General features: G+C 33.9%; 1 protein-coding gene across 11 annotated transcripts in view; it reads right to left on the bottom strand.

The window, feature by feature from the left end:
• LOC129749892 (lysophosphatidylcholine acyltransferase) overlaps nt 1–21,563 on the bottom strand; it is a 79,780-nt gene that overhangs the window by 36,811 nt on the left and 21,406 nt on the right. For all 11 annotated transcript variants that reach the window (XM_055745016.1, XM_055745058.1, XM_055745050.1 and 8 more), the window contains exon 3: nt 4,456–4,601. In XM_055745016.1, the coding sequence (XP_055600991.1) occupies nt 4,456–4,601 (146 nt within the window). The remainder of the gene's footprint in view (nt 1–4,455; nt 4,602–21,563) is intronic.

The raw sequence follows: 21,563 nt of genomic DNA, 5'->3' as shown, positions 1-21,563 counted from the left end.
CCACAAAAAATCTGCCATCATAAGTGTGTCTTATTCTCACCCATAAGAGTCCCAATGTAACAGAAAGAGATACACTGATGAGACAAATTAAAATGTGGCATCGTTACTCCCAAGCTGTGCGGAGAGAGATAAATCGCACTGTTAACAAGAGCGAGAACGTGAGCATTCACATCTGCTGATGAAGAGAAATCCTTCTCCGGAAAATTCTATTGCACCAGAAAGACGCGTTGCTACAAATTCTTCCACTGATAATGTGTTTTGAAAAAAAAAAAAACAAATCCAAAACAGCAGTGGCCAGAGTTGAAACCAGTACAGCTATGTTTATTTCAGGAATGCGGATAAAATTGAAAAACAACCGTTCTAGTGGAATTCCGAAACTAAAAATAAATTTTATTTCTTATTCATTTACCATTTAAACTTTTCCCGCTAATTTGAACAATATAAATTGAAACAATGAAAACAAACAATTTGGCATCATTATAGCAGTGGTTGGAGATCTCAGCTAGATAGTCTAATTTCAGGCGTTTAGGTATGATGTCAAGGTGACCAGTAGTGATGAGATCGATCAGCTATATCTAGACAAACAGACAGAAGAATTATTTTTAATTTTTTATTCGTTGTGTGAAGAGATGCTAGGTGGTTTTGTCAATAATCAGAACACACCGATTGACGGAAGTAATATGCTTAGATTGCATTAATAAAAGCGAAACACAGGAACTGTAAACGCCTTAACATATGCAACGGAAACGAAAAGGCTGATCTGCATTTCACATTAAAAAAAAAACACTCCAATACCATCTGAAGAGAAGATTATCATCAGTACAATGGATTAAACTATTTTATTACAGTTTTGTTTGATTTTTTTTTATAATTTGACCACAAACTCAAGTAAAAATAAAAAAAAATTTGAAATCAATAGGAAAAGAACAGGATATAAGCTGAAAAATCAGGTCGTCTGTCACCTCTGGTTGTGTGGTAAGAAATAAAACAATATTTCTCTCCATTTACACTGAGGTGTACGGTTCAAAAGCTAGAGCGCTCTCGGCTAGAATTTTCTTTTTCTCACCGAGATGCGAGAGTTCTAACACTCAGAGTTGCCAACATTTTTTCTCAAAATACAGGAAACCTTGAATCTAAAAATCAGGATAATTCAGGCTAATATAAAAAATGCCGAACGGATGACTTTCGTGTCTTTCTTACAAAAAGGTTTTGTTATCGATCATTGTGACACCGTAAGTTATGAGTTTCTAAACCCCCTTTTATAGATATCTATCGATTCATCTCGATGAAGAAAAGGGGTAGGCTTGATAGTGGTACGTTAACAAAGCATGCGGGAAAATTGTGCCTTGAAAAAGGTATTTATCAACCCAATTTACAAGAAATTAGAAGAATCGTTCTACGTCTTCGAGCACACTAGTCCTAAGAATTTATCCATCGACTATTAACGCTCAAGGAAAATGATTGCTTATACTCAAGTAGGTTGAAATTCCGTTGATTTCAGATGGTGATGGGGATGTTTGATGGAGAAAATTCTCCATGATTTTAGAGCTTTATACGGTTAAGATAAAAAAAATGGATGAGCATTGTATTTATAGATGGCTGGAAAAGAAACAACATTAGTCATACTTAAATTTTCTCATCATGTTCAAATCATGTGTAAGAAATGGTGTTCTAACTCCAAATATCATATTAGGGTTCAGATTTCGCAATACATTTATAGATTGTCGAACTGGAATTCAAAGTTCGATTAGATTTGGAATTAGAATTTTAATAATAAAATTAAGTGTATAGTAAACTTGTATATTTGAACGATACAGTTGAGTCTGCCTATCATATTCTTGTGAAACATCGTAGCATAATTGCTTCACTAGAAAAAAAACAGCTGTCTTTGAAAAGTCTCAAAAAAATCTGTTTTTCGTATTTTTTTTTTCGTAACTGAAAGTTTTTTACAAATTGTACAATTTGTACGGTTGAGAAACAAGCAACAAACAGCGCTTTGAAGCAATGAGTGTTAAATTAATACTTTAGTAGACTCCTTAAGGGATTTTTGTCAGGGCTTCCTGAGAGCATCCATAAAAAGAAATGATGCTAAATTATAGTTATCATGAATTCATTGGGGGCCTAAGAAAATTGTTTTTGCATTTGGGTGTGCCTAAAAAAAATACAAACCACCAATAATGTCACGGAGGACGGATAGGACGGATTAGTGTTAAAATATAGATCATTTTTCTTATTGAAACATATAAAATTCCATAAAATTTAAAAAAAATCAGGCTAAATTAGGCTTAGATATTTCCAAAAATTCAGGTAAAAATGTATGCTTATCAGGTTATCAGGATGGGCCTAATAGAATCAGGCAAATCCGGAAAAATCAGGCATACGTGCTTATGGCTATGTGCTAGCTCGGCTAAAATCCCGAGTCGATGAGTGGGTATCAGAGATTCCAACGTGTTTTCAAAAAAGTCTGGAAGATTTTGAAAAAAAAAATTTGGAAATATTTGGATAGAGAATTTTGAAGGTTGTGACTTTTTTTTTGTCACCAGACCAAATTATTGCAGATTGTTCGTAAATTGCTCAACGCTCGTATAAAAACCATACATTGATTGCAAACACTATGAATACTTTGGACTTTTTGATAGAAGGGTCAGCTTAACATATGTTTTATAGATTTCCTCTTAAAAATCTATCAAAACTAATTGGCTGGTTGTAATGAAGCGGAAATTGCGGGTTAAAGTCTTGTCGGTGAGCCGTTGTATCTTTTTCGAGAAATTTATGATATTTACGGCTTATGTTTTTCCTTTCTTTGATATCTCATGTTTCTCTAATACTTTTTCCATCACCTTTGCAAATGTGATAATTTTCAGGTACGAAGATGTATTGAAGACGAACTTAAAACATAAGATTTAATTTCTAAAATCTTGAAAATACAATTAAAAAATTTTGTTTATTAAGTTTCATTCACGTTTTGTGTTACTAGTAGGTTTTGCAGTCTTTTTTAAATAAGTTTCCAAACAAAATTTTAAAATTAAAAATTTTCCCAATTAAAGTTAAATCTTTTAAGAGGCGCTGAGCGTATTATAATTTTACAAATTACTGCAATTTTATTCAGAAATCCTCTTAAGATCGAAAGCATAACGATTTAGATTCGAGTGAATTTAAAGCCTTGTTTTACACTAAGGTTGGCAGAATTTTTTCAGCACGTATTCGGACCGGACAAGCGGGCAATTTTATATAAAAACCTAAAAAAATCCGGCCATTTGATTTTAATAGTGACAGACTAAAGATCCGGGCAATATCCAGGCAAATTTTCTGAAAAACCCAGAAATTACTCTTCAAAAATGAAGAAAAAAAATTGAAAAAAAGAATGTCTCATCAAAACTCATCGACAGATATTGAATTCTTTTTTTGGCTTTCAAAAAACCATTCATGATTATTTTTGTAAAACTTCCTCAATTAGGTTTGTTTTGGAGGTGTTCATTGTTTTTTTTTTGTTTGATTTGCCAAATGAAGTTAATAAATAAATAAATAAATACGGGCAAAATCCGGGCATTTTTCAATGAAATCCGGGCAACTGGGCCGGGCCGGACTGTTACAAAAATTTGTAATAAATATTCGGGCAACCCGGGCAAACTTTTTTTACACTCATAACTTTATGGCAGATGTAAGTTTAAAAAAAAAATTACGGGTAGTGGCCATTTTTCACGAAATTTTCTGGTTTAGTGAGTACGGAAAGTAAGCAAAAGGCGCGGTGAATGAAAAAAATGAAAACCACTGCTTTGAAGTTTTAACAAAACTTTTCGCTTTCGGTAATCATAAAGTTTCAATCCCTTGGATGTCCGAATTCTAATCACAGAACGATATTTTTAAAAAAATTCCTAACAACATTAAATTTTGATGTTTTTTGAAAACCAATATGTTAGTTTTCCGTCCTTAATATAAGTAGTACTTGAAACCAATATATTTAGGTAAACTAATATACAGAACAAAAATGTAAAACAAGAGGTAATATTTACAAGAAAGTTTAATTAATCATGTATTCTCTCATAACATATTATAGGTAGATAAATATAACACGAAAAAATTAAGCATGTTAGTAAAAATGTGTTAACAAACAGTATTTAAATAAATATTCAAATTATTGTAATATCTACATTCTACGATATTTAAAAAAAATTCTGCTTCATAGTTTCTCTTCTTAAATTAACACTATCCAAAATAACAACCTAATAAAACCCATCTCAGGAACAAAAGCTACGGTCCAGTTTCAACACTGGAAAATTCAGTCATTCGTAAACGGATCGAAAGTGTTAGAAGCGAAAGTTGCAACTGATGATGAGTGGAGAGTGAAAATAAAAATCACAAAAATCGTGACCCTCCCCCTCGGAATGGGGACAGTCACGAGAAGATCCTGTTAACCTAAAACAAAATTATCAAAAAAAAAAACTAAGAACTCACCGCCTCCAACCGGATAGAGGTTTGGTTCGCAGTTCCTCCCGTGATAACCCGTAGAGGCCGATGTTGGCCATCGTCCACGCTATCAGCAGACATATGAAGATTAGTATGACCCGGAATGGCAGCAGGAATACTGTGAGGAAGGCGGTCTGTGGAAGAGAAAGATCCAGAACAACAACAACGACGAAAAAAAATTAGTGACGATAGGAAATTCCGGGAGTACTACTAATAGGTGGTAGGGTACTGGTACTGGTTCTGTATTGATCGTTGCGGTAGGAAGTGCTTGTTAAAAATTAATAAACCTTAAATTAATGATCAAAAACAAAGTGAATGGTAAACGGTTCTCAACTAAATAATAGTTAAGGCTAGATACATACACTGCCGGCCAAAAGTTTGGGATCACCCACTAAAAAACATGCAAATTTTGATCGTTCATATCTCAGCCGTCTTAGGACATATTGAAAATCTTCTGATCTCATTTGAAAGATAATGAGCAATAGCTATCTCGGAGGTATTTTGCCCAAATATAATGTTTTAGTTTTGAACTTAAAGCTTAACCTAAAGTTATAACATTTTCAAAAAATCGCACTCAATATTCAAAGCCGATCATCTCGGGATAGGGTGGACCAAATCTCAAAATTTGAGTGGCATTAGAATTCCTGTTCTTTACTTCTCAAAACACAATCAAAAAATTTTGTGAAAAAATTCAAAAACGTATTTTTAATCAATAAAATAGACACTTGAGTTATCGTCCAAAAGTTTGGGATCACCTCTTTGTATGGTGAGTTTGGGATCATTCTTATAAAAACATGCTAATTTATTTTATTCATATCTTTCTCATCTAACATCGTATTGCAGATCCGAAGGGTTCATTTGGAAGCTAAGGAATTGTTGTTTTTTAATAAATTCATTAAAAAATTATATTTTGAAGTGATAACCATAAAAAAATCACCTGAAATTAATTGTTTTTTTGAAAGTTCCCAGATTTTTTTAATAGTTCTCACCTTAAAATGTAATTTTTGAATGAATTTATTAAAAAACAACAATTCCTTAGCTTCCAAATGAACCCTTCAGATCTGCAATACGATGTTAGATGAGAAAGATATGAATAAAATAAATTAGCATGTTTTTATAAGAATGATCCCAAACTCACCATACAAAAAGGTGATCCCAAACTTTTGGACGATAACTCAAGTGTCTATTTTATTAATTAAAAATACGTTTTTGAATTTTTTCACAAAATTTTTTGATTGTGTTTTGAGAAGTAAAGAACAGGAATTCTAATGCCACTCAAATTTTGAGATTTGGTCAGGGCTGGTAGCGGTTTGACAATGAAATAGTAGGGACTTTAGTGACCAAAATTTGAAAAAAAGTGACCAAATAGTGACTTTGAGGACCGAAAAAAGTGACCAAATAGTGACTATGTAGAACGAAAAAATAACTTTGAAGTACAAAAAATGTGACCAGTCAGGCCCGTGCGATGGACCCTTCCGGAAGGGTTTTCAAAATTCAAATTTAGATAAAATTAATAACAATACCAAAAATAAACAATTGAAAAGGAAAAGGTTTTCTTACACCGTTTGTCACTCATGTTCAACACACAAACTAAAAAAAAGACTGATAAACAAAATTTTGGAAACATATTACAACGAATGTTTCAAATTTTCGATAAGTCAAGAAAGTAAGAAATAAATTATTTTCTAAAGAATTTCTTAGCAAATTTAAAATTAAAAAAATCTGAATTCTAAAATAAATGTCCAATCTTGTACAAAACTTACCATGAATTGGTGTTAGGAAAATGATAATAATTGTTAATTTTTATTCATCTAAATTTGGAATTCTTTTCCTCATTTTCAACTGGAAGTTTAGTGAGAAATTCCGCTGTAATTTTTTAATTTGAACAAAAAATATTTAATCACGATTTAAAATGTGAATTACCGATTACTGAATAAGAAATAAATTTTGAACAGAATTTATTCAATGTTCGATGGTTTAATTTAATTTGATAAAAAGAAGAATATATTTATTATTATTTTAAAAGTGCCAGTTATATAAGCCAGACATAAAACCTTTAATAAAGTAAAATTCTCCAGTTATCAAAATTTCATTTTTGAAGCTTAAATAATAACTTCATGTTCCACTACACTGACACAGAAATGTTAGATGAGTAATTACGTGAATGATAAAAACTGATGAAAAATTAAAAATAATGAGTACAAAACATTTGTTATTAATATTGAAAGCACAAATTAAGTACAAATTTAGTTAACATTGCGTATTAAAATTTATTTTTAAAGTTGCTACTTAAAACAATTTTTCAAACTTTTAAGATTAATTTAAAAATCATGATCGATCCAAAAAACATGATTTCATATAAAAAATATTAATAAAAAGTTTTTAAATTTTCAATCGCATGTTTTAAGGCTTTAAATTACAAGCTCTGAGTATTTTGTCTCTTTTGATTAAAATATTGGGTCCTGAAAGAACAGAAGGTTGAAATTATGTTTTATTATTAAAAATTGGGAGTTAAAGGCTTATGGTTGAAGAACACGAACATTCAGAATTTAAAAACAAGGAAATAATATTTAAAAATATGTCTTAAAAATTTAAAAAGTTTGATTAAAAAAATTCGGCAAGTTTAGAAAATTGAAAAAAAACTGTATAATAAAATTCGGTAAATTTATTTGAAGATTGAAAAAACAATTTGGAAATAAAAAAGATTAGTTTTTAAAAACATTTCATGATGAGTTTTTCCTATAAACATGTTTCACTATAACCATTTTGGGGCTTATTTTTTTTAAATTATTGATTTGGTAAATAGTGTCCTAAACCAGAAATTTTGTCAAATTCGGCCGAAAACATTTAGTTTTGGTGATAAAGAGTTTATTACTAGTAAAATCAATCATTGATAGATAACTGATTATGGAAAAATGTCATTACAAGTATTTTTGACATCACAGCAGAAAGAGTAAAAAAACCTGATTCTATTTAAAGCTCATCAATTGATTCAATGATTTTGATTTGAGTTTTTGTAAAATAAAAAGTGCAGAAACTTCTTTAAAGATTTTTAATTATTTTCATAAGTCATTTCAATAACAAAAGCTGATAGAAATATTGCATACATATTTAGATTCGGAGAACCCAAATTAGTTGAAATTACTGTTTAAATTCATAGCACCTAAGAAAAATGTAAATTTTGTGGCCTTGTGTAAATTTTTAAACCCTTTTTTTAAGCATTTAGAAGAACAAAAGACACGAAATAAATTTGAGTATGAAATTGTTTTTTTAAAGAATATTTTATATCAACATAACATTTGTTATAACATAAAAGATTTTAAAAAAAATGGTTCGTTTCAATCTCAAACTTAGTTACACTTCTTAATAAAAACCCATTCTAAAGACGAGATAGGGTTTTTGTATATCAAGTTTTGAGTTCCAATACAAAAGGTTGATTGAATTAAAAAATAAAATCTACAATCAAAGTTAGTTTCAATTCATGAACGTCAAATAATGTCGTAGATCGAAATGTCTGCCAAGGGTGATTCATGCCGAAATTCCGCCGGAGGCGAAAAAAAAATTCTAACTGACTGATCAAGTAATTTACCGTTACTACCGTCAATATTAACACGTGCAATCCAAATTACTCTTTCATTGATTTATTTTCGGTGAAAAAAGTGACTTTTGGTGATAAAAGTGACCATTTTTCGGAAAATAGTGACTTCAGTGACCAAATGATGAAAAAAGTGACTTTTTAGTGGCTGACCCAAAAAAAGTGACCAAGTCACTAAAAAGTGACTCGCTACCAGCCCTGGATTTGGTCCACCCTATCCCGAGATGATCGGCTTTGAATATTGAGTGCGATTTTTTGAAAATGTTATAACTTTAGGTTAAGTTTTAAGTTCAAAACTAAAACATTATATTTGGGCAAAATACCTCCGAGATAGCTATTGCTCATTATCTTTCAAATGAGATCAGAAGATTTTCAATATGTCCTAAGACGGCTGAGATATGAACGATCAAAATTTGCATGTTTTTTAGTGGGTGATCCCAAACTTTTGGCCGGCAGTGTACTAACCAAATGACTGTTATATAAGCTTAACTCACTCAAGTGTCAATTAAAAACATGCCCCTTGGCCCATCGCCTAGAAACTTACTCCAGCTTCGGGAGCCAGTGCGTCATTGTCGCCTTCGAATGTTCACGGACGGTTTGAATTTAGGTTCACCACAGTCGGAAATGTATAATTTTTCTCAACGCTTGGTTTTGATACGATACCGCATTGCTTATCAAGATTTTGATAGAGTATTTGTGTGAAATAGGAAGAAAAAAACAGTAAGAAAGCGAACAACATTTTTAATCCTTTAATGTAAAGTGTTGTTTTTTAAACAACACTATTGAAAATCTGTTTCTATTGGAAATGTAAAAATATTTTTGAGTCACAACTGCTTAACTGAAATAAAAATATTCACCAATCGGTGCAAATGAAATCGACATGACGGATCTGGCGTTGGTTCATTCCTCCAGATGCGCCCTTACATTCTAGGCGAATTCAGTACGCAAGGAAGCCTTAGTTAAAAGTGACAGGAGTACTAGTTAAAAGTTTGAAGTTAACCGAAAAAATAACTTACAAATAAGTCTTTCGAAACTTGCCTTATAAGTATGGCCTAGATCCTTCACCCAATTTCGCGATGTTTTCTATTGGGTTAATATTGAGGGACCTTTTGGTATTTTTATAATTAAATCGGCTACTAACTGTTGCTAGACCTGCCCTGAAAAAATTACAAACAAGTAGCTAGCCAATATGTAAAGATCCGGATACAATTTGGTTACGAATTTTCATTCGGCCGAGTGGGTATCGGTGTGACTTAGACTGATGTCATGCTCAGGCGACAAGCAGCGCGTTGACTTGCGACGCTCTCACACGACATACCTGCTCTCATTTAACCCCCAATGGAAAAAGCGCAGACTAGTCATACTGAGCGCTTTGGAAAGCGCGACAAAGCTGATGCCAGGGTGTTTTGTAGCGCGACAAGTAGGAAATCCAATGGGAATATTGTTTTTTCTCTGTTAGAAGCAGGGCCGTAGGAAGAACCGGCTCATGGGGGGGGGTTTTTGTGACAAAATTTGTCCTATAACATTTTTGCTTCAACAATGCATACACAAAGAATAGTTAAAAAAAAGGAAAGTTCTATATAATTATTCAGGTTTGAGTTTTTACATTCAAGGTGAGGAATTTATTTCATTTTCTAATTTTCAAAATAAGTCCTAGAAGTTGTCGATTTGCCAAAAAGTTAAAAAAATAGGGATTTGAAGATTCATTTAAAAGAAAAACTTTTTATATTTACTTAAATTAGAAAGTAGTAAGCTAATTCTTTTTAAGCGTGACCATCGGTTAAAGATTATCAAATATTCAGAAATTTAAGTTAGATATTAGGTTTGCGGTTCAAATCGGATTCATTTTCTTCTCGTTTAAAAGTAAAGATTTTAGTTTGAACGTTTTCAAGAAGAATCTGTTACATAAATATTGTTAAACAAAAAACCAGTAAAATATGCTTTCAGTTGAATTTAAACTTGAAAATAAAATAAAATTTCTTTGGCCTCATAAAATTATCATTGTTAATTTATTTAATGATTATTATCCTGTGAAATAAAAAAAATTCTTAAAATTGTATTTTAAATTTGTTATTTCTTCTGGTTTGTGTTTCAAATTGACTCTGATTTAATATAAAATTATATTTCTGAAATCAGAATCAAAATTTTAAAACTGCGATCGCCTGTAATTTGAATCCTTAACGAAATTCTCACATTGATATTTTAATTTTGCTATTGAAACATAACTTCGAGCTGAGTCTGAGTTTTTAATTTTGATTCCGAATCTGTGTATTGCCTTTTGAACCTAAGTTCGAAATCTAGATTCCGAATTTCAAAACGGTTTTTGGAATTTAAGCTCTAGATAATAATTGTCACTTATACTTATTCTCAGCGAAATTTAGATCAGAATTTTGAACCAGAAATCTCTTTTTTCTCTTTTAAAATGTGAATTCTTTCTTCAGTTATTTATTCGAAATTGATCTTGTGAATCTGAATGAGAAATGCGAATGATAAAATTGTTTAAGATTATTCAATCATGGATCAACATTATGAAACTTTTTTTAGTTCCAATTCTGCATAGGAAATGAAGTAAAAATTTCAAATCTCAAAAATGGTTTGTAATTTTAAATACTTTCTCTTAATATTCCGAAATGGTGAGTTTCGAATATAGAAGTATGAAATGCAAAATCGAGATTCGAATCAGGATTGTTTTTTGCAATGATGATCCAAACTGAAGTTCAGTGACAATAAACCGGATACAGAATCCGAACTCTCATCACAGACATTGAGTTTTAATTTGAATTATTTTTCCGCTAGTATTCGGGCCGTGCCAATCCGGGATATTTTTTCCAATATCCGCCAATATCAAAATTTTAAATAAAAAATCATGAATTAAAACAATTAATTTTTGTTTACAGAAATACATCAGTCAATTTCAAATCACATATTGAGCTTTCAAAAAACGTTCATAAAATTTTGTTAAAATTTATTTAAGAACTTAAGATCTGAGTGATTTGACAAGTTTAGTCTAATCCCATTTGAATTGGATATTCGGGATCAAATTTCTATCAACGAGTTAGAAGTTTTTAGATAAACTGTAGGTGAATGATTGACCTAGGACAGTGGTCGGCAACCTTTTAAGTCGGAAGAGCCAAAAACATCAAATTTTCTAAATTTCGGAGTTTGAAAGAGCCACATTAAAGATTTATAGTTTTTTTAATTAAAAAAATCAAAATAAATGGATGATCAATGAACATTAGTTTTACGAAAATAACTTCAAATGCGTTAGAGTTATTTTTTCTAACTCTTGGATTTTTCATTCTGTTCCTGATTATCTTTAAGAACATGGATTCTTTTTGGATCGTCAACTCTTCTTACAGGATTTGAATGTATATCAATTTTAATACGTTGGAAATTCGAGTCAAGAAAGTTTTAAGTGCATATAAAGCTTATATGAATACTTTACTTTTTTTTACTTTTTTTTAATGGCCCGTCACACTCCCCCACACCAAAAAACTCAACTGAGTCCCCTGGTAATGGACACTTCAGTTCTCAACATGTCTGGCATGTCTTTTAAGAGATCCTTATGCATGATGACAATGCGAAGGATTTGAACTTATTTACAAATGGAGAATGTTTATAATTTCTTCGACAAAGAAAAGCTTTTAAAATAACAAAGTAAAGAGAAATATCTTTTTTATATTGAAAAGCTTTTTTAAGATACTCACCAGATTTAGTAAATCCTTTCCAAAATCTTGAATATGAGGTAAAAATCAACTAAAATTTATTCAGTCTAAAATTTTAATCTTACAAAATTATGCTCCTGACAACTGGTAGAATTTTAAAAATTCATGACATCAAGAGAACGCCAGCCAAAATCAACGTATTTTTCGAAAAAGACAAGAAAAAAGCTGAAAAATGAACACACGAAAAATGATTTTCTTTACCAAGACAAATCAGGAGCGTTCAAATCTTATTTAAATTTCTAATTAGTGAAAAATTTGGAATTTCATAAAAAAAATTGTGAATAATCCTGGAAAGACCGGGCTTTTTTCCTCGATATACGACAACCAAACCGGGCCTGTCATCATCAATTTTTTCTTTGAAAATCTGGGCAAGCCCGGGATGAAGCGGTAAATTGGAATGCTAATGAATGGCCGTAAGAACGGGGGGCGTTTTGGGGGTTAAACCCTCTCCCATGAGGGTCTAAGAAAAGTAAGCGAGGTTTTTTACTCAACATTCAATTTTTGGTTCTCAATAAAATTTTGATGATTGAGTAAGGTCATTCAAGTAACAAACTTGACTTAGAACTTTAGCACCAGTTCTAATTCAAGTCAAGTCAACCCACACTCATCCCAGGTTCCAAATTCTGCAACAGTTATTCAAAATTTTCTCACTTGTTGATTGAAACTCAGTTCTTTATATTAAACTAGCTGACCCGGTAAACTTCATTTTACCAGTAACTTAATAAACCGTTAGAAAATAATTAAATCATCAACCCATCTTTAACTGCTTCGTGCTCGTGAATCAGTTTTCATGAAAATCGTCTTTAAGTTTTTCGAGTTGTGTCCCATTTCTAAGTGATTTTGTATGGGAGTCAACCTTCCATAAAAAGTGAGATTCTCGAAACTAGTATACAAACCATCTCTAGTCCGAAAAACCCTCGGATACCAAATTTTCCTTCATTCCGACCGTCCGTTTATACGTGATGGTGTTACAAAGAAAACGCTTTCTTTTTTATATATAAGAAGAAGATTAAAATGAGAATCAATTCATTCCACCATTTTTTTTTCCAAACTGTCAAAATCATAATTGTATTTCTGTTTATATATTTTGTTTTCTGTATCGAGTTTATGATTTTTGATTTGAAACTTTTGATAGTAGATAAAGTTTGGAAATCCTGGTTCAAACCAAATTTGATCCATGAATTTCACAATGCATATGCATTTTCAAAATTTAAAAGGTTTATTTTCAGAATTTGGAAAAACAGAATTTTAGAAACCGTCCTGAGTAATTGTTTTGTTTAAAGATTAAAAATTCTTGAACTTAATTCTTATGCTAAATTCAGGTATAGCCAAGCTTTAAAATGGCCATCCACAACTGAAAACTCGGAACCAAATCTTCATTCGAAACTCATATTAAAATGCAGGTTCAGAATTTGGATTTAGAAATAATATAAAAAAATCAATTTCCGATTTAGATGGTAAATTGAGTTTTATAATGTTGATTGGTAACGTAATTTTAAAATTTCAGCTGAAGATCACAAATATAAAGCCAAACTTGATTTTATTTGGAAGTTGGTTTTATGAAAAAAAACTGATTTCGATTCATGAAAAAAATAATCAACAGGATTTTTGCTTTGGAATTGATTTTAAATGAAGAATGTTTGCTGATAACGAAACATTGAATTCTCACGAGGAAGAATCTGCAAGCAGTTTCATATTCTCTCGGTGTTTTGTTCGTTCATTCATTTTCAAATAGCAGCTTTTTAGATAGTCAAAATTCGAACTCAAATATTGAATTCAGATTTGCAAGAATCAGACGTGAAAAACAAATTTTTTATATTTTACTTTAGCTTTAATTTTTTTTTTCCATCGATGATTGAATCGAAATGGCTGATTAAATTTTATAAAATTCTGGAAATTTCAACTGATCAAATTTCATAGAGGGCAAAAAGTAATTAAGATTGCTTAAAATATAAAATATTTTACGTTGTTTGATAACAACACAGAGTCTGTCCCAAAACTACTTTTTTGTAAATGATAAACTTTGGTATTCCTGTGCTTGCGTTCGATTGATTCAAAAATATACAAGCGTTTGGAAAAAATTAATATGATAATAATTTAATTCTGTTGTTTTAAAACAATAGTTATTCTTTGCATTTACTGTTAATGGTAAACTAATTCTTGATTTCTATGCTGATGCTTCAAAAACAGTAAAAAGTAAAGAAGTTGTAAAATTAGGCTTCTAAACATGCTATTTTGCCATTTGAAGCTCTCCGTTTGTTCCTACAGCGGATGCAATTTTAAAATTCTTTTCTACACCTATGAAAATCCGTGTGCCAGGTCATAAGACTTAATTATCACTTCAGAACGATCTTATAAATATTTTATTTAAAAATATATATAAAATTAGCGCAGTTCACTAAAGAGCCGCAGCTTTACATCAAAAGAGCCGCATGCGGCTCGCGAGCCGCAGGTTGCCGACCTATGACCTAGGATAGTGTTTTTAGGTTTTGTCTTTATTTCTAAAAAGATATTTTTACTCTTGTATTATTTTAGTCGATCATCAAAATTTTATAGGGAATTCGTAATTTTGAGTTCAGAGAAGAACATTTTGCTTGCCATTTTTGGACCCTCATGGGGGGGGTTTAACCCCCAAACCCCCCCCCCCCCCCCCCCCCGTTCCTACGGCCATGGTTAGAAGCATGGATTTCGGGTTTTAACCACAATAGTTCGAAGATCCGTCCAAATTTGTGATAATAAACTGAATAATAACATCTGAATCGATGGGAAAATTTTCATAAATTCTTAGTTCCCGCAAAAAAAAACAAAGAATTTTGTCGGTTGAAATTTGGTATTTTTGCAATGCGGAACAACAATTTGCATGTTTTAAAAAGAATGATCCCAAACTTTTAGCCGATACAATTTTGCACAAAAATTTTTAATTGTGTTTTGAGAAGTAAAACATAAGGATTCTAAAGCAACTCAAATTTTGAAATTTGGTTCACCCTATCCCGAGATGATCGGCTTTGAATATTGAGTGCGATTTTTTGAAAATGTTCTAACTTTAGGTTAAGTTTAAGGTACAAAACTAAAACATTAGTGATCAGAAGATTTGCAATATGTCCTAAAGACGGCTGAGATATGAACGATCAAAATTTGCATGTTTTTAGCGGGTGATCCCAATCTTTTGGCCGGCAGTGTACATCATTGAACACAGCACACATGGCACGAGTAGGCTCGTTCTGACAATAGACCGTTCGATGAAAACCATGCCGAACGTTGAAATCAATTCTCGCAAGGATGTTTGGTGCATCGATAACACCGAGCAGCAACTTTCAAACAAACGCCGCCTTCAGGTATTCACGTCGATCAGCGAGGCTGTCCAGATTAGACCAGGAACATAGTTGCAATTACGTGGGAGATTCTCCCAAAACTGGCCAGGAGCAAATCCGAAGTGCTGAGCGGGTAAATTTCGATTGCACGGATTTGGTTCTCCTGACCCAGGTATCGTGGCTAGGGCACTAGACGACAGCAACTGATTCCAGGTGCGAGCGAACTAAAGCACAATAAAGAGTTCATAGGCAACGTAGATTTGTGAATTCCTTGGTGGTTCGCAGAATAAATCCCAAATTCCTGTTTGCTTTTGCGACAACATGATTCAATTGGTTTTCAAAAGTTATTTTGGCATCCAGAAGCATACCTAAGTCCTTCACAATGGAAACTCGTTCAAGTTCGGAATCTCGAAGAGTGAAATTCCAAGTAAGAAGATTCTTTTTCCGTGAAAAGCTTATCACGTTACATTTCGCAACACTGACAGCTTAGCAATTTAAATTACACCAGACCAGAAATTTACTCAACATTTGCTGCAATTCCAAGCAGTCGCTGTAGCTCTCAGTTTTCCGATAAATTTTCCTCGACGGAAGAGCGTAAGTTACGTCGTTGTAATAAGTGCAGAAAAGAAGCGGTCCGATGTTGCTTCCTTGTGGTACTCCTGAGTTATTGTGGAACACATAGGATTCAGCATTTCTGAGACGGGCAGTGAGAGAACGATTCAAACCAGAGAATGAGTCTTTCCCCGAGTCCGAGATGTCGTAGTTTTGCGAGGAGCAAACGATGGTCAATACGATCAAAGGCAGCTTTAAGATCAGTATACACGGTGTCAAGCTGACCACCTTTTTCCACAGTGCGAATGCAGAATGAAGTGAACTCCAATAAGTTCGTGTGCGTCGAACGTCCCTGGTAAAAACCGTGCTTATCAACAGAAATGTACGACTTAGCATAAGGTTGCCAGAATTTTTTCCACTCCCATCCGGACCTAGCAATTCCGGGCATTTTTTCAAAAAAACCTGGCAAAATCCGGGCATGGATTTCAATTTTTCAAATCCAAAAACTGGGCAAAAACCGGGCAAAATTTAGGTGTGATTATACATAATAGCAAAGAAAAAATGCAAAAAAAATGAAATTAATATTTTATTAATGTAATTGCAGACTTCCAAAAACTTTTCGGAACACTTAAATATTCAAAGGTTTATAAAAGTAAATCAGCGAAATTATTTGAAACAACCGTTGAAAATTTCAGTACCGTTAATCGATTCTGCTGAAACTTACTCAAAAACTTTGATTTTTTTTTTTTGGTTTCATTGTAAAAATTGTGAAACGATCCGGGCAATATCCGGACTTTTTTCACGATATCCGGGCAACCGGGCCGGACCGGACTTTATCGATATTTTGCTTCAAAAATCCGGGCAAACCCGGATAAAACCGGGCAAACCCGGATAAAACCGGGCAATCTGGCAAGCTTAACTTAGCAGCATTAAAAAGTCTCTGTGACACCAGGATTTCCAGTACCTTAAAACAGGCACAGAGAGAAGTGATTCCTATGTAATTCTTTATGTCATGCTTATTGCTTTTCTTGTGAACCGAGAACATAAACGACTTCTTCCAAGAACTTGGAAATTTACCAGTGCTAGTGGACAGGTTGAAGATAACTGACAGTGACTTCAACATAGCCTCAACATAATTTTTCAAAATATTAGACGGAATTCCATCAGGTCCTTCAGCTGAAAACGGTTTTAGCTTTGATATAGCTGCTTTAACTTCATCCTCCGAGAAAATAATTCCTGTTAGATTAAGCATGTTGTATGGAACCAGAACCAGAAATGGGTTTAATTTAATTTAAAATTCAATATTCAGACCTGAATATGAACAAGTGATAACATTTTAAAACTCTGTTATCATTATTTAATTATGAATTTTTGAATTTAGGGTGTAGAATAGAATGCATTGCTTGGTTTTTGAACCTTCGTGGTGGGGGGGGGGGGGGGGGGGGGGATTGGGTTTAACTTTAAAACTCCCGTCCCCTTCTTCCCGTTTCTAAGGCCATGTACACCCCTTTATGCTCAACTATCCAAAGTATGCAATGATGGGAATTTTCTGGAATTTTTGGAATTTTTAAAATATACGCAGTATGAAATCCGCCGTTTACATGTTGGACATGTAATATTTTCTCTCAAATAACGTGTTAATTCGCGAGATACGCCTAATACGAACGTGCTTATGGCAAAAAAAAACCGTGTGTGTGTGTGTGTGTGTGTGTGTGTGTGTGTGTGCGTGTGTGTGTGTGTGTGTGTGTGTGTGTGTGTGTGTGTGTGTGTGTGTGTGTGTGTGTGTGTATGCTGGCATTTCGGCGAATTCGGAGAAGGTTCGTATAACTGTTAGATATACATAAAATTACTATTATAATCAATCACCGCTCAAATCCGGAAAGATTTGGATTATACAAATTTACATGTACTATCGTAAATAAGTAGATCAATTACTGTGATATCATTTGTTCTAAAGACATACGATGGGAAACAGATCTCGATTGGTTTAAACGCCTGGTAGTTAGACTCAAATAAAACGGAAGAAAATAAATATTTAGCCTATTTTTAGATTTTTTACAAACAAGCAATCAAAAATTAGCTTTTTCCTTAAAAAACAAGAAAAACCCACTCTAAAAATTATACGAACTCGTCCGAACTCTTAAGTTTATAAATTACTGAAAAAAGGCACTATTTTGGATATTTTGAAGTATATCTCCTTTTTCAGTTGAAATATGTATTTGAAATGTTGCACAAAATTGTGTGTTTTAACAATTTGAACAACTTTCTCAAATATACCAAGTTTGTAAATCGTATTCTAAAAAAGATATTAAATAAAAACTCAAAATTACTTGTATTTTAACTCATTATTTTTAAAATGTTCGTAACTTTTATGATTTTCGTGCGATCTTGGTGGTGTCTTCAACAAAGTTGCTTAAAATAATAAGATCTACAACTTTTGTGAAGACATCAAGTCTCTAAACTAATTATTCCAAGAAATAATTTTTTTATCTCCCTTCCAGGAAGAAAAATGTTGTTTTATAGATGAGGCATGCTCAGTTTGGTGAAACTTGTAAACTTATCCAATGCAAAAATCTTTCAACGACTTAAAAAAAGTTTTAACAATGGTCATTCTGATAAAACAAAATTTGACGCCTGCTCACTGGTCGGTGATTTAATCAGATCAATTTGACATTTGAGCGCTTTTTTGTTTTTTTTTCTTCTATTTTCCACCCCTGGCACGATGTTACTGTTTGAGACCCATTGTTCCGGATAATACTCGATTACAAAAGAAAAAGAGCTAGCACTAAATTTTACTTCGGAAGTTCGGACTGACCTCCGACTGACCTCCGACTGACTTCCTGACTGACTTCCGACAGTGAAAAATGGAGTACCAAATTGTCGGAAGTCTGTATTCAGCTGAACAATAATCACTGTTGGGAGTTGTTCAGGTATATCCCTGATGGAATTTAATGATATCATCAGATTTTCTCATGCCAATTCATAACACTATCACACATTCTATCGACAACCACTGGACTGTATTTTATTCTTATCTTTTACAAACTATGGCCACTCTGGCCTCTGACATGCCCATTCCAGGCTTCTTACACTGGCAATCTGGCCGCTTACTTGAGTACCTTTCTCTGAGGCGGTTAATCGGGAAAAGAGGTCGAGTCCAGACCCAACGTTGGGTCGATCCTTCCAGCATTCGTCCTCGGCGCCGACATTAGCCGAAGGGTTTTGGGCGCACATAATAGCCGTTAATTTCAGAAGCATGGCGGTTCTTTTACTGGGCCTTTTAATAACACAGGGTTTCCAGGAACAACCTGTTCGTTCCTAAACATTCCGCCCACCTTGAAAGGCGACAGGTTCAACGCGTTTCAAAAAAAACCTTTGGTGATATTCCATACTTCCGATGCAGTCATTCACCCACGCTTGATGAATGCAAGGAGTGCAGTTCTGCCGCCCACCGTTCACCGATCACCTCATTTTTGCGTCAATGTTCGCCACCTCGCTGCGAACAGCATCCGATTGTTTGTTGATCACAGTAGATCTAGTTGCTTGGGAAGGGAGGTATCAATGTCTTTATTGATTGGATTGGTATTATACTTGACCTTAGTTAATAAGCACTGATCCGAATCCTCTATCCACGATCAGTACTCCGATGCTGACTAACCAACTGAATCCCATTGAAACATTCGACTTGTTTCCGACAAGAGTGGACCAATTCTCAGATTCCAGCTCCTGAATCTAAAGCTTCATAGTTTCTTGACCCAACTCGAACTCATTACTAAGCTAAACTTAGACATTACTTCCATATCGGAATCCGACAACTTCAACAAAACCAAAAATACAGCCTTCATTCTTTCTGACCAAAAGTCCAAATCTTCCTTACAGCCATGATTCAAAAAACACATGCTAGAATTCAACCTTTCAGCTAATATGGAATGCAACACTTGAACTATTCGGTATCTTCTAAGTTCCTACAATTATTCATTCAGATGTAGACTGAAGCGTAGGATGCTGAACTGCAAATTATGGGCTCTTCTGGTCACACCGTCAAGCCGATGTTTATTAAAACGCTGGTTGAGATGTGACGCTACACTAGTAGAAACTTCTCGTTGCTTATGCAGTCCAGATTTCGCTGCCAAAGTGCTAAGTATGCAATCCAATCCCTTCCAAAGTTTGCTCATTTCTCCAATAACAATCTCAAACAGACTCATTCAAAGCGTACTAAACTCATCATGCCGACACAGTTCTGATTGTTGCTTTCATTTGATTTAGACTACTATGATGGGCCTCTGATCCGAATGACCAGGCATTCCCTTTGGGAAATTGATTCAATCCCGGAATTCTACAAGTCCTTTCACTAATTCCACTAACCCTCGTGCAAGGCGTACATGCGTGTCCTAGACCCAACGCGTCGATCTAAGTGACGGTGCCTAGGATGGGCCTCTGATCCCTATGATCAGGCATTCCCAACATGCAATAGTACATGCGTGTCCTAGACCCAACGCGTCAATCTTAATGACGGTGCCTAGGATGGGCCTCTGATCCCTATGATCAGGCATTCCCAGCATGCAGTGATTGCGAATTCACCTGTGACACGATTGACGCAAATAAATTCCAACACTCTTTTCTTCAAAAAACTATAGCAGACCAATTACTAAATGTAGATACCAAAAGCTCTCACACGAGGTAAGCACTACTGCTTTTTTAAAAAACAACGAAGCAACCAAAAAACTTCATTCCACCAAGTGTCTCGATCCAACTATGTTAACATTCTGACTCACTCACCAACAACCAATAACCAATGAAAGTTTTCGTGAAATCAAATGATAGCAACACTCAGAATTAAAAAAGGAAATTTTTTTTATTATCCAAATAACTCGATCAACATCACAAAAAAATGCCGGCATGAAGTGTACTGTTGTGTATTCCAAGACAGTACATGCACCTTGGCTTCTGCTTACATTGTTGCGCATAGTGCTTCCTGTTGAAACAGTTGAAGCATAATTTTTTCGAGAGGACAAAACTCAACCGCTCACTTGCAGCAAGATCTTTAAACCTGCTACATTGAAATAAGAAATGGTCCTGAAGACAATAGTAGCAAATTGCTTCTTTTGAATCTTTCCTATTGCCTTCCTCGACCCCAATCGTAACCTGCAGGTTCAATGGTCGGTGCGTTTCCTGGAACTCCTGGATTTTCCGATCGATCGCGGTCATGGCTACCATGTATTGCCTCGCCACGTCGGCTTTCTGGATGAGTGTGACCTGGTTTCGTTGACACAACTCGACGGAAACCTCTCGTTCTCGGTTAAGGAACTCCCGAGTCGCGACCAACCAAGCGTAGCACCATTGGCTAACACAACCGGGCACCTGTGCTACTGCTGATGATGCCTCGAACAGACGGTCGTGAAAGTTTTGCACAACCGGATGTCTCGCAGACTGACGATTAGATGCTTCCCTTGGGTATATTGCTGTTACATTATTAGAAAACCTAACACGACGCTGAGATTTTTGCCCAACTCTCTTGATGATCGGCTTAGCCATGCCATTTTGTGAACCCATCTCGATTCTCGAATACAATGCTTTGATTTGGATGCGAACGAAAATCTATGAAAGAAAAAACTATGTATTCACAGAACCATAGAATAAGTATTTATTGTAACGCATCCATCCAATGCAATCTAACATGATTCAGACTTGAATACACTAAATCTTGGATATCAACCCTTCCACAGACTCAATACGATTCACCCGTTTCCAACTTAGCAGCACTCTCATATGAATGAATCCGACACAACTCTCTCAATTCGTTTCCAATTGACCTTATTTTTAGAATCCACAAACCTTCAACAACCAAAAATTAATTTCCAGAAAAAAAAATTACATGAGGTAAGAAAGGATGCTGCGTAAACGAAAAAATTT

The sequence above is a fragment of the Uranotaenia lowii genome, chromosome 1, assembly GCF_029784155.1.
Source record: "Uranotaenia lowii strain MFRU-FL chromosome 1, ASM2978415v1, whole genome shotgun sequence".
NCBI classification, from domain to species: Eukaryota; Metazoa; Arthropoda; class Insecta; order Diptera; family Culicidae; genus Uranotaenia; species Uranotaenia lowii.
The sequence above is the reverse complement of the archived record's forward strand: the minus strand, read 5'-3'. Positions and strand labels throughout refer to the sequence as shown.